Below are 14,838 nucleotides of genomic sequence, written 5' to 3'. Positions count from 1 at the left end.
GCTCGGCTGCTGACCAATTTCATTCAAGATAGTGATTTTACATCCTCGGCACAAGATGGTGGCAATCAGAAACCCAAGATTGAAGGATCAGATGTTGACGCAGTGGAGGAATTGCTCAGTATTTTGGTTAAAGAAATCAGTAATACAGATGAGAGAGATAAGATGACTGTGAGTTGTTGTAGAATCGAATCTCATTTCTGGCACCTGTGTTATATCTGCTGCATAGTTGCTTGTTTATATAGTTTACTCACGACAAACCAGAGCTATCAAGTGTGCAAAAATTTGCACTCAACTCCTAGACATTTAAAAACATCAGGTTGACAAAAACTTTGACTTACGACTTCTGCTACTGATTCCAAATAAAAGGAAATTTTTAGCACATTGACGCATCGCATGCAAGCATTTTTTAATTATCTACTGAGAATGATTAGTTGAAAGAGATACTTTTTTCGATTAGCTTCATTTTAGAACTGAAATTCGCACGCTGGCCGCCTGTTGCTCACCCCTGATTTAGTCCCATAATCAAACAATTATTTCTTGTGTTTCAGCTTTCTGGCAAATGGACAACAGTGAAGATATCTCTTCCCTACTCTACTCTCAAATCAGCTTGCCAAACACTGTTTATTCCACACCAGAGGTAAAGAAAACTTTTTTTCACTCAGTAGTCAGTTTTATGTCTCAAGTTAATTTTGTTCGTATGAGCAATATTCATGTATTTTAATCATCATCAAATATCTGGCAACTGGCGAACGCGATGGCCTACACCAGTGTTTCCCCAGCCATGAATAGGTTTCATTGTTTTTAAGAGGGAATTGCACTTGTATTTTTATGTTGTATTACTCATAATTTTGAGTAATTTAGTGTTATTGTAATACATACATCTACATGCACATTTTATATACTGTTTAATGTGTACAAAAGTCAGTACTCCCGTAGTATGTGAACCAAGATGCCGGACACCGGAACGTAGTATGTGTACCAGGTTAGGTCATAATTTCAGGTACGAATACTATGGAAATCACTCGGCTAGTCCCGAACTCGTAATAGAACTAAAATAAGGAAAATTGGAACCTGGTACACATACTATGTTCCGGTGTCCGACATCCTGGTTCACATACAACGGAATACCCAAAAGTCTACTATATGTATGCACTAGCTTATGATCCGTTATTCAAGATTGAATAGCAAGTGAAAGGTTATGTGTCGAAACAGGTTTGAATCACTGGTCTATTGGTTAGAGAGTTTTCTTGTTATTGTCGCAAGTTAAATGCCCGCCATCGTTCACCTAGGGCAGGGGTTCCCAAGCCAGGGGTTGCGACCTCAAATTGGGTCGGAGTGATAAGTAGGTATGGTGGCAAACAAGTCATGGGGTCGGTGGGGTCGCTGAAGTATGGTAGAGGGTGGATGTGCGAAACATCTAAATTTTGACAAACCATGTTAAATTTAGCAGTTTGTACCATGGCTTACTGTAAAACGGTCATATATAGGCATCGCTCTATGCTTATACAACAGAAAATGTAGGTGCTTATTATGACATAACTGTTGGTGGTTTTAGCTTATTTTACTTAATACCACCACATGACCAAACTCAAAAGTCCAGTAAAAGAAGCTCCAAAGTTTTACGAAAAATATATATATTGACCTGGGGTCGCACTGGACACTTGAAAGTTGTCTTTGGGGTCGTCCTGAAGAAAGCTTGGGAACCCCTGACCTAGGGTGTAATGGACCTGATCAATGCTGAACTGAAAATTTTTAGTCTTTCAAATAGTAGTAGCTCTTACATTAGCACAGTGGTTTCTAACTTTTTATGGCTTGTAACCCCTCTCAGAGGCTTTTAGCAGTCATGGCCTTCCGTTTTTATTATAGCAGTATTTATAGTGTTAGTGTTATTTTTATTAGTAGATTCCAAGTTTCATTATATTCTAACAACTCATGCTCAATAAAGTGAAAATACACTATGAAATAACCTTGCCAAGTAATAAACCGGTAAAAGAATGAGAAGTTTTAATTATAAAGGGAAAAGCAAAATCATTTTGTGTCTAGCATCTTGGCCCCCTCCAGTGCGGTGGCGCACTGGGTTAGGCGTGAGAAGATTGCGCCGAAGGCTAGAAGGTTCGAATCCACCAAGCGATAGCTCTTCACGCGAGGCGCAAAGAGAGTGCGCCAAGAGAACAGAGGCAAAATGTAAAATATCGTTCGGCTCGAAACATACTTCACGCAGGCAGAGAGAGTGCGCCAAGACAACAGAGGGGGAAATATTCCAAATATGGAATTATTCAATTTTTGACAAATTATTCATTTTTTTTGTTCCAGACGGGTGCAATCGATAGAAAAACGATCCATGGTCCCAGGATATCATGAATCATCTCATTCTTCGTACGGATTACCGATCGTATCTTCTATGCTGCATCAACTGGTTCTGCTAAACCCATCAGATAACCCAGGTAACAGCATATTGTGTTAGAAATACTAAGCTTTATCACCAGTCATGGTGATAGTGTCTGTTGCTTAGCTTCAAAGCAAGAGGTTAGTAACAGGCGGCCACAACCCGGCCATTCGAGCCATTTAGTGTGGCCCTTGTCTACACTCATGCTCTTCCCCATGAAGCATCAAATTCGAATCCGACAGTTCATATTGAAAAAGTTGCTCACATGTTTAAAATCCCAGATAATGTTTTTTGCTCTTGTCACTGTTAAATCTTTTGTCGTTATGTCCAGTGTCTTTACTGTACGGCTGAGCAGTATCCGCATTCTCTTTCCTTGCGTTTCCTGCATGGAAAAACTAAATTTTTTTGTGTGTATCTGAAGTTGGTTATATGGCCCACCACCAAAAAATGTCACATACCCCCGGTTTGAAGGGGGCTTTCTCGCTTTTGTGGGCAATGCTTCATTAATCACAGTTCAGTGTTTTCAGTCACAGTCCATTTTCTCTAGTGCATTTATTTTTTTCAAATTCCATTGCATCACATGAGGTATTAGCACATACTTTGCTTGGATTCTGTGCTAGACGACTTATCACGATTATCGGCAAGCTAGTCCGACAGATTAATATGATTTTTCTTTCATTAAGGATGCCATGGACCTGTCATTAGGATGCCATCTCGTGAGCTGATGTATGCAGAATTAACAAGAAGAGCTACGTTTACAGAATGGCCACATTCAAAATACAAGTAGGCATTTTGTTTTTTTTACTAGTTAAATGATAATTTCGTGGACAGTCCTCGTAGACTTAAACAATGTCGGCTTTGCAGGTTAATAAAAGATCTCTGACTTGTACCTCATCTCATCCATTTTGTTTATTTCCTAATTAAATGATAATTTTGTGGACAGTCCTGGTAGACTTAAACAATGTCCGCTTCGCTGGGTGATAAAAGATCTCAGACTTGTACCCCATCTCATCCGGGGCTGAATAAATGATTTAAAGCAGTGATTCTCAAACTATTTGAGTCGCGCCTCCTTTTTAAAATTCATCATTTCTCGCGCCCCACCTCAGAAATAACTAGCTAGCTATAAGCTACAAATAACAGATAGTATGGCGAAAGTATGTTTTATTCAAAAACTATGTGCAAAATATGTGAAAAAATCTTCTTAGAAAGTCTTTTGGGTGCTCCCGAAGTATGCGAACCAAGATGGCGGACATCGGAACGTAACATGGGTAACAGGTTAGGGTTAGGCGATAATTTTTTTCCAATTTTCCTTATTTTAGTCCTGTTATCAGTTCGAAGACTAGCCAAGAGCCTCCCGTAGTATTTATAGCTAAAATTATGACCTAACCCTAACCTAGTACACATATTACATTCCGATGTCCGCCATCTTGGTTCGCATACTTCGGGAGCCCCGTCTTTTGAATATGTGTCTCTTTCTACTTATTTAATGTTGGCGACCTCTCTTAATTTTTGCCTTTTCTCTGTTATATGCTCAATATGGACAACGCCAGCGACCCTAGGAATTTGTTCAATGTCTTCAATTAATCTTGGGTGGCCTTTTACATTTGTTCGAATAGGGATAGAATATAATTTATGTGTTTTTTCCTGTGGAGAGCAATGAGATAAGAGTTCAATTGAACAATCCATGAAACGAGTCCAGGTCTTAAATGGAATAAAGCAGTGGATCCCAACTGGGCGCTCTTGGCCCATCTAGTGGGCCACATTGCACAACACAGGTGCAAATCTGATTTTACCTTCACTTTACAAGAACACTTGTCATTCTTCACACTTTCTTTGCTTGATAAGGTTATTTCACAGGGTGTTATTACTTTGTCTGGCATGAATTGTTTGAAAATAATGGGTTTTGTTATCTACCAGTCAAAATAACACTATAAATACTATTGGAATGATGAACGGGGGCTAAAAGCGTGAGTGCTAAAAGCCTCCAAAAGGTTGAGAACCACTGGGAAGTAAGGAGAAAGGTCTTGTAATTCAATACACAACATCCTAGTACCTCTTCATAGTCTTTATTACTAGACGCAATTTCTATAAATTCAGTCTGTAAATGAGAACATGAACCGATCAAAAATTTGAATTCATATTATTTTATTTATTATTGAAATAGCGGTTTCCGTTTCTCCAAAATTGAAGGAGTACGAACATCATTAAATGTTCTGCTGTTCCAATTTATATTGTTTTATAACCATGGAAGGTAGCCTAGGTGGTAAAAATATTATGAATGTAAAAAATAATTAGAGTTTGAAAATCACTGGAAGCTACCGGTAGGCGATATTTAATTAGAAATGCTCGGATGTTGGTACATCATACTAAGCATTAGAAATACGAACTCGTTAAATGTTCTGCTGTTCCAATAAATATTGTTTTATAACCATGGAGAGTGATTATCAGGAAAGCAAAAAATAATTGGAGTTCGAGACATGAGGTAAAAATAAACCGAAACACCACAACACAAAGATGACACTATTCAATATTGATGTCTCTGGCTGTTAGAGAGAGCGTTGTGTGTGGTGCCTGCCTAATTTAATCTTATGATTTAACGATGTCAACTTAATATTAACTAAGTGAATTGATCTTTATTAAAGTGTAGCAAGTTTTATAATATTGGCACACCTAATAGATATTTGATTATATTTAAACACTATCTGTATATTAATACAGGGTGTTGAAAAAGCTACGCAAAATAAACTAAAATTTTACGTCATGGTAATGTTGAAAATAGTCAGTCGTGAAATGTTTAAATGGCATTTCACCGTAATTCAATACTGCTAAAAGGTGTCAGTCGTTAATTGTTTTGAGTAGGATTTCATTTTAATTTCTGTTAATTTTGCATTACTTTTTAACACCCTGTATAGACTCTCGGATATGAATGTAAACTTGTAGAGCCCCTGGGCTGTACTGCCCATGCCATAGGGTATTATTGAAATAGTGGCTTCCGTTTCTCCAAATCGAAGGAGTAGCATTACCATCACCTTGTTAAATGTTCTGCTGTTCCAATCAATAAATATTGTTTCATAACCATGGAAATTAGCGGTAAAAAATGTAGGAAAAATATTATGAATGCAAAAAATAATTGGAGTTTGATAATTAACGGAAGCTAGGTGGTAGAAATGCTTGGATCTCGCTACGCGTTAGGAATTCGATTGTCATTGAACTTCTGATCACCCTGTGTGGGTTCAAAGGTTGAATCCTCTGGGGGATAATTAGGTGGGAGAGGATTTCTGGACTCCCTGCTGTTGTATTGCTAAGATCTGAAGCCCGAGCCCGACCCGAAATCCGTGTTAGTGTGCAGCAAGACTCTTTAATAAAATAGTTCTACACAATACTGGCAAAATATTGACTCTTTATTCCTATTGTTCAATTCTCTTATATAATCTTCATTATTTTCAGATATGCTCTTCCACATGCGATGGCAGAGGCAGGCTTCTATCACCAACCAGCAGCGGCAGGAGACGACAGAGCGATGTGCTTTGCTTGCAATGTTTGTCTTGTTTGTTGGGAGCCATCTGATGAACCATGGTAAGAATTATGATCATTTATTATTCATATTTGCATAAACACAATGCTTAAACCTTGTCAGTATCCTGCACATGTGTTATGGTTAGAACTAGGGCAGTGAATGGTCATCTGGTTACTTGGCTAACCAATTTTAGATGGTTAACGGTTTTACTTTAACTGTTAACAGACATATCAAGGTACAAATCTGCCAGTGTTTAAAATTTGACATAAAATGATCAAATCTGTTAAAATCAATGTTGAGGGAGAAGCATGGCTAGCGATATCGGACATGGCGCGACGGTGTGGCCTAACGGGCTAAGCGTTAGGAATACGCTTGCCACCGCACTTCTAATTACTCTGCGTGGGTTCGCAGGGATGCAGGGATGGTTATGTGCGAGAGGATTGCTGGACTCCTCGTCGTCGTTGGATGGTTCACGTAACCGCTGGTCGGTTACGGCTTCCTCCACCACCAAGTCCATGTTTCCGAAAACAAACTATATAACTAATCCCATACCCGACTTGGAATGGTAACCGGACGAGAGGCCGTGGTTCGCCATATGGATAAGCCGTCTTATCGGCTTTCCTCTCCCCCGGGATAAATATGTAAATCCTATCCTCCCCCTATCCTATTTATGCGAACAAAAATGATGCGATTCATCGCCTAATTGTGTATGTTCAAAATCTTTTCCTTGTCATAATCCGGTTTTAATGAAGCAGATTTTTTTCTGACCGGTATACTTGTACCATGATTTGTATTATAGAAAGTAAATGTATAATGAATTTGAAAAGTTTGGTTACTTCTTGTTTAGAACATTTAGGCATTGGTTTTATATTCCCCAGTATCAGTGTCTCACTATTTACTAGTCGCCCACTATTTTAATATCAATTCAGGTAGATTCAATTGATTTGTATTATTTGCATTTTATAGGTCCGAACACGAACGCCATTCACCATCCTGTCCGTTTGTGTGTTGTGAACCAACAGTTAACGTCCCGATCTCGGTCAGTTATGCTACACAACCTGCATTACCAAACCCTTTCACAAACCTGGAGGGGTCAGAGGTCAACATAGCAGGGTCAGAGGGCAGGTCAAAGGTTATTCCCACATTGGATTTTATCACTGCTGGTGAGAACTCAAATATCATTGCAGCTGCTTCACGAGATGGATATCTGGCAACGTGGGATGTCAGTGATATGATGCCCCAGGTAAGTTTTTTAAGATCTATTCTAAGGAGTGGAAAGCCGGCGAGGCAGCGTAATTATGTTGTGAACCACAGCGTGTCATTTGATTACCGTCCATGCCAGGGTATGCGATGTTGTTTGTTTCAGATGCATGAACTTGTTATGGTGAAGAAGCCGTAACCGTTTAGCAGTTACGTGCATCACTCTATGGAGTCCACCCACCAGTCTACTTACGCATAAATTACGAGTGCGATGGATAGGGTTTTTATATTTGTCTGGGGATAGAAGGAAACCAATAAGATGGTCTGATCATATTGCAATTCACAGCCTCTAGCCAGGTCATGTACCCAGAATGTTCAGAAGTGAAATGGCTAGCATATAGTTAAGAATATGGCAACCGTCAAACACCTCCGTCACACTTCGAATTACTATGTATTTTATTTTTAATTCACACGCAACAAGATTGCTGGATTTCAACAGGTGGAGTCAAGCAAAAGTTGTCATTAGATTAGTATTACTTACGTCAAACAGTATATCTACAGCCCTTACGTAATAACTTTCATAACAAGGATAAAAAAACTTTTTCTTGTTGCATTTCAGCTTCAAAGCATCTCATCAATTTGCAAATCAAGCGTCTTTTTCTCTCTACGACGACGACTCAAGCACGAGAACTTTCCAAATGCTGAAAGCTTTGTTTCAGGTATAATCATGGTAAATTTGTAATAAATTCTGTTCGTATGAGTAATTATGTGTTTTGGCTGTAGAATATTTCAAATTAAAATAGTAATTTTGCCATCTGGTAGTAACAAATTGGGGCAGTGCAAGTATGTGTACCAATATGGAGGTAACTAATTTTGTTCGCTTACTTTACATCAAGTTGTGTTAAGGGACGGAAACCTATGGGCAGGGGGTATATTCACTTGTCTAACACAAACAGTCCCCGTACTTGTAATAGAATTAAAATAAGGAAAATTGGGATGAAAAATTATGGCCTAACCCTAACCTGGTACACACACTACGGGACTACCAAAATTGGTTTTATTTAATTCTAAACTGTACAAAATAAAAAATCTGATAACAACATTTATTTCACTTTTTGTATTTCAAATTTAATGTTTATGTATTTGCAATAATTATTGTGTAAACCAAGGAGAAGCTTGGTGTTGCATTTTTCTCTACACTTCTTATGGGGTCAAAGGTCAAACATTCATAACTACCTGTCAGATTAGCAAGTACAATCTGTGTTGGGTGTTTTGTGTTTTTGACAAGACACCAACAAACATATCTCGGCACACTGCAACCTGTGGGTCAGGGCGTCACCATCCCTGCGCTGCTAGGCTATTGCACCCGCAAACACATATTGGTTTCTGTCACTGACTCCCATACTTTTATTTTTCTCAGCAAACTATTCCATGTCCAACCTCAAGGTTACAAGTCTTCATATACTCGACAAGTTAGCCCCAGAACCAGAATTTGAAGCGTGTGACCCCGAACAATATCTAATCACCACGGCAACGGAGGAAAATGAGGAGTTTAAAAAAAGTTACGAAAAATCAGAAATGAAAGTGACGTCAAGCGCAATTTCACCCATAATTGTGAAAACCCCCTCTATCGTAGTGGGGGTAACGATTGAGTTGATCCCGCGACCCTTTAGGGGGAGTAGCGTTCATAACTTGAGTAAAACTAAAATTGGGAGTAGGACAAAGAGCCCTAGTAAAGCTCCCAAAATATCTACTGAAGAGAGGAAATCCCCTAACATCGATACAAACATCACACCTAGCGTAGAACACCCAACCCCAATGACAAATAATCCCAGCAATGCCACAGATGAATCATCTAATGCCACAAACACTTCTTCCGAAGTCATAAATAATAATAATGTCATGAATGTGCCCCCAGGTGCCACAGAAAATTTCTCAAATGCCATGGATGTCCTAGAACTGACTTCAACTGGTCCTATCGAAAATCTTGGTAATCCAGTAATAGTGGAATTGCCAACCCAGAGCATAGATGCTGATAAAAAATCTGAGGTCCCCCCACTTGCAGAGAAATCTGACGATTGTTCAGAGGAGCAGAGTTATATATCTTCTAGTGGAAGGGGAAGCCCCAGAAAAGAACCCCCTCCTGCTTTGGAATCTCATAAATTCTCTCTCCTGCTTTTTCTGAGGACTGAAGACAATAAAGATCTAAAAAGGTAAATTTGGATTAGTTTCTATAAATTCGGGAACAATTATTGATGAAATAACAGTAAAAAGTAAGGGTGGTAAAAATGAGGTGGTTGAAGCTGAAGTGGGAAGAAGATTGACCTAGGGCCGCCCAAAGGACTCAGTAACAAACTGAAATCGGATTTGAAAATAATTGTAATGGATTTGGACTCTGAACCCCTTCTTTTGAAATATAAAATAGCAGATTTTTTGGTACTCCCGAAGTATGTTAACCAAGATGGCGGACACCGGAACGTAGTATGTAAACCAGGTTAGAGTTAGGCCATAATTGTATTCCATTTTTCCTTATTTTGGTTCTACTACGTGTGCGGGGACTAGCCAAGTCACTCCCGTAGTGTTTGGACCTGAAATTATGGCCTAACCCCAACCTGGTGCACATACTACGTTCTGGTGTCCGCCATCTTGGTTCACATACTTCGGGAGTACCCACTTTTCTGTATGATAAAAATGAGGTGGTTGAAGCTGAAGTGGGAAGAAGATTGACCTAGGGCCGCCCAAAGTACTCAGTAACAAACTGAAATCGGATTTGAAAATAATTGTAATGGATTTGGACTCTGAATTCCTTCTTTTGAAATATAAAATAGCACATTTTTCGGTACTCCCGAAGTATGTTAACCAAGATGGCGGACACCGGAACGTAGTGTGTGTACCAGGTTAGAGTTAGGCCATAATTGTATTCCATTTTTCCTTATTTTAGTTCTACTACGAGTGCGGGGACTAGCCAAGTCACTCCCGTAGTGTTTGGACCTGAAATTATGGCCTAACACCAACCTGTTACACATACTACGCTTCGGTGTCCCCCATCTTGGTTCACATACTTCGGGAGTACCCATTTTTCTGTATGATAAATGGTAATTTTTCGTAGCTCGAAAACGCTTTTTAGCCCCTGGCTTCAAGACTCTTGGAAACCTGGACTCTTTCAGAACCCCCTCTATTAAATTTCTTGGCTATGCCCCCCGTAAAAAACCTTGTTCATCGTAAATATATAAACGAGAATATCAGTCAGAGACCGAAGACGTATCGATCAAAAGTTAGGGGATCCCCCAAAACAGCGCTCTTACTCCATAGTGACACCTTGTGTTCCATAATTAATTAATTACTCACTAATTATACGACATAATTCATTCAAAATCAATGGGCTTCTGGTACGACAAATGATGAATGCACGTGCAAAATCTGGAGCAGATTCAATCTTGCTTTCGTGAGATATCGCGTGCATCTAACAGACTAACAAACAGACAGACAAATACCTATCAACATACTTACCGAATAAAACCGATAAGTAATATATCTATCTTTTACTGTTTCAGCACCTTGGGGTCCAAATCTCAGAAGCAGCAACTATCAATGTCCAAGACCACGCTTTTTCAACCCCAGCCAATGGAAGGAGTGGAAATATATCCGCCCCCTGATGCTCCGATGACCAATGGCGTGGGGTCTGTCTCTATACCACAGAGTTTTCAAATGGTGAGTCAAATTTTCTATTTCTCGTGCTGAGAAGTCTGAGCTAAATTTTTGCATGTTTTCATTAGAGTATAAGCTGGAGTCTTATTAGTTATCGATCTTGATCAGTAAGTATGTTGATAGGTATTTGTCTGTCTGTATGTCTGTCTGTTAAACACTTTCGTATGTTATGCGATATCACACGAAAGCGAGGTTGAATCTGCTCCATTTTTTATGTGCATTCATCATATCTCGGACCAGAAGCTTATTGATTTTGAATGAATTATGTCGTATGATTAGCTAGTTAATAGGTAATTAGTGATGGGACAGGTGCTGTCGCTATTGAGTCGAAGAGAGTGAAGGATACACACCGCTAGATCGATAAGTATGCGGTCTTTGATCGCTACCTTTTTCAACCTTTCCAGAGCTAGAAGTCCAAAAAGTTTTTTTTAAGAATTCAAATTTAGCATTTATAGAAAAATTTAAATTTTTTGTTTTGTGAAATTTGACATTTTTGCATTGATACTGTTAGATAAGCCTATTTTCAGAGTAAAATCACATACATAATTGTGTTGTGCTTACTAATACATTCAGTCACAATTGCATAGGCCAATTTGCTTCCCTGATATTTTTTTGTGATGTTTTTCTCAGTTCCTATAGCTTCTACTTTTGGTAGTACCTCATTGTTTTTACTATTCCCCATTTATCAGTGAACTGTTTTTTCGGTTCGGTACCAAGATGGCGGACACGGCAACGTAGTATGTGTACCAGGTTATTGTTAGGCCATAATTTCAGGTACAAATACTACGGGAGTCACTTAGCTAGTCCCCGAACTCGTAATAGAACTAAAATATAGAAAATTAGAGTAAAATTATGGCCAAACCTTAACCTGGTATACATACTACGTTCCGGTGTCCGCCATCTTTGTTAACGTACTATGGGAGTACCATTTTTTCTATACTTATTGTTTTTCGTATGCGCCCATCGCTCTGGAATAATAAGCGAAAGCAATTGGCTTACTGGTAATAATTTTTAATATTTTTTCTTAGGCAAACAAACAAATGATGCCTCTCATGGAACTTGCAATGCAACAACAACAGGCGTCTGATATCTCGGTTCCTCCAGTCCAGATGAATTTACAGGTTTGTATTTAACAAGCTTGATTTTGAAGTAGCATAGCTTTGTGTATCTATCAGATAGTGAGATCAGTGCTTGTCCCTTAAACCGGGGGTGTGCATACTGCGGCCCACAAGGAAAATTTGTGTGGGGCGCGTAGAAGTGCCAATTTTCAATGGTGTCTGGCCTGTGAAACAAGTTTTTAATTACCTCAATCTGGTATGTGCGAGTAGTTATAATCCCTTTGCATTGGAAAGTTAATACCTCGGTCCAATTTATTACCTATGACGTTACAATGCCCTAACAGCTAGCTTGTGTGAGGCGAACAATGCATATGCCGTAAGATCAATAACCAAACTTTTGTTGCTGCAACTACTGGAAAGCCTTGCTAAATAAAGGTGCGGCCCGCGGCTTCACCCAGTTATTTAGTTGAAAGATACTCCTCAATAGATGGTTTACTTTAGTTGAAGGTTTAAGACCATTACAAGTAAACTTCATAAAAATATTCAGGGGCTCCCGAAGTATGGAACTAAGATGGCGGACATCAGAATGTAATATGTGTACTAGGTTAGGGTTAGGCCATAATTCTAGGTATAAATACTACGGGAGGCTCTTGGCTAGTCTTCGAACTGATAATAGGGCTAAAATAAGGAAAATTGGAAAAAAATTATCGCCTAACCCTAACCTGTTACCGATGTTACGTTCCGATGTCCGCCATCTTGGTTCGCATACTTCGGGAGCACCAATATTCATAAATTGTTTTATAATTCCAGAACATGCCTCCATACCTTCCTCAGACGGCCGAAGAATTTGAAGAATATGCCCAAGACGTTCTCACTGAGATTTTCCCCGATGAAATGGCTGAAATGGAGAACGAACTCAATAATCCACACGGTGGATTGATGGTTGATGAGAATGCCAATATTACACTCCCCGATGAAGAAGAAGATGCTGCCTCTAGTGGCATAAAAAGTAAGTCGATTAGTTAATTATACAAATTATCTCAATTAATTTTTCCGAAAAATGAATTCTGTAATTTCCATCTCTAAATCTATATAATCATTTTATCTTTACCAAATTAAAATGAAGTATATTAGAAGGAATCTGGATATTGTGTATAAACCATGAGTCTGGGATATAGCTCTCTTGTGGAGACACGAGACAAGTCGGTAACTCAACTCGCCTGTAATCTAATCCCCTTTTCAAAGACTCTAAGTGACTCAGAGAGACTGTAAATTTTGAGCGAGTCTTTAAAATAGCGAAAATTTACAATTATGTTGAATACCATTTGCTATGCATTTTAATGATGTATCAAAAGTATAGATATAGATTCTAGGCATATAGTTGGATCAAGCTCTGAGCGAGATTTTGCATAATAAGTCTTTTTACAAATGATATAATCAGCTCTTTTTCCTGTTTTTTCAGAAAAATGCCTGCCAGCGACTATACTACAACTAGTCCTGATTGACCATTGTGCAAAACCTGAGAAATCTGATTCAAAAAAGCAAATTCAAGTTATCAACAATATACTAACCACAGAGGATGGGTGCAAGATGATTGTTGGGACTTGCCCAGAAGATGGTCTCAAGAGTGACATTGGCACGCCTCAAGAGAACCAACCAATCAAAGTTGATGATGTGGATTCAGAAAATATGCCTGGCCTTGATCAACCAATCGAAATGCAGGATGAAGCCACACCCACAATTCAACAACTAATCAAAACCGATGAGGAGGATTTGGATAACTCTCAATCATTTAATGCAGAGGAAATTTTAAAAATGGACGACGCCCCAACCACACCTCAGAATCATACAATTGGAGTTCAAATCATGACCACACCTAAAGCTGATCAACCAATCATTGCCCAAGCTTTTTCCACGCCCAATGTGGATCAGCCAATGAAAATTCAAGAAGATGCAAAAATGGAAACTGTCGGAATTGAAGATATATCTTGTCAAAGTCGAGGGAAATTGTTCGTTTTTAAGATTGAACCTTCAAGCAATGTGAGTTGTGTTTCACCGAAAGAGATTTCTTCTGACGATAAAGGTTGGTTGCAGTTTTGTTACGAGATGTGTTCATGGTTTGTTTTTATGAATTACCTATCTTTCGGAGCCTAATTTTTTTTTGTTTCTGTTAGAACTTTCATTAAAACTGACTTCAAATGCTAGAACATTTTTATTCATAAAAAAGTGGGATTTTGATTTTATAGCTTTTCTCAGGGAGAGATATGCGAATAAGTCTTAATCATATGGTGAACCACAGCCTCCTGTATTGTTTGGTTACCAGTCTATGGTGGATTATAATTGCTGGAATGACCAGACCCCAGTAATTTTAAAGTTTTGTTTACGGATCTTCGGTAAAAATAGTTGAGGAGCCCTGCTCTGAGCAATTCCATATTATTGAACCATCAATTTGAATTTTCATTAGATAAATCATGGATCTACTCTCTGATCTACGACCAACTCTTGATTCTACCGTCTGACTTTAATCAATCCTCGTACGAGGATGAGGATGTGGATAGCATGGAAGGAGAAGAGGATGAGCAATCAATGAAAGAGAATAAGGAGGAGCAAGAAGTGGGAAAAAGTGATGAGAGTGGGAGGTAAAATGAGTTAAAATACGGTGGAAATTAGAAGTGCCTATTTTGAATGATGTGTGACCCGCGAAACGAGTTTTCAATTCAGTTTAATCTGGAAGATACGAGTAATTCCAATCTCTTTTTGTTGCTTAGCCTATACATGAGTCCCATTTATTATCTATATCTATGACGTTACAATCCCCCAACAGTTATCTTGTGCAAAGCGAACAACGCATGTCATGAGATCAATAACCAAAATTTTTGTGTTAGCAACTACTAGAATACCTATGACTATGTTAAATAAAGGTGCGGCCAGCAGTTCAACCAGTTATTTGTATCTGGCCTTCCGGTATC

The 14,838-nt window shown here is 38.8% G+C and overlaps 1 protein-coding gene across 1 annotated transcript in view; it reads left to right on the top strand.

Moving 5' to 3' along the window:
- The window catches only part of LOC120341671 (dual E2 ubiquitin-conjugating enzyme/E3 ubiquitin-protein ligase BIRC6-like), an 85,282-nt gene that overhangs the window by 1,838 nt on the left and 68,606 nt on the right, over positions 1-14,838 (top strand). The window contains exons 3-15 of the mRNA XM_078116163.1: positions 1-168; positions 549-637; positions 2,314-2,444; positions 3,070-3,169; positions 5,834-5,962; positions 6,870-7,146; positions 7,723-7,822; positions 8,524-9,316; positions 10,658-10,814; positions 11,840-11,932; positions 12,680-12,878; positions 13,332-13,952; positions 14,334-14,508. Of these exons, the coding sequence (XP_077972289.1) occupies positions 1-168; positions 549-637; positions 2,314-2,444; positions 3,070-3,169; positions 5,834-5,962; positions 6,870-7,146; positions 7,723-7,822; positions 8,524-9,316; positions 10,658-10,814; positions 11,840-11,932; positions 12,680-12,878; positions 13,332-13,952; positions 14,334-14,508 (3,032 nt within the window). The remainder of the gene's footprint in view (positions 169-548; positions 638-2,313; positions 2,445-3,069; positions 3,170-5,833; positions 5,963-6,869; positions 7,147-7,722; positions 7,823-8,523; positions 9,317-10,657; positions 10,815-11,839; positions 11,933-12,679; positions 12,879-13,331; positions 13,953-14,333; positions 14,509-14,838) is intronic.

Source organism: Styela clava, chromosome 1 (genome assembly GCF_964204865.1).
Source record: "Styela clava chromosome 1, kaStyClav1.hap1.2, whole genome shotgun sequence".
NCBI classification, from domain to species: Eukaryota; Metazoa; Chordata; class Ascidiacea; order Stolidobranchia; family Styelidae; genus Styela; species Styela clava.
This window is presented reverse-complemented; position numbering and strand designations above follow the sequence as displayed.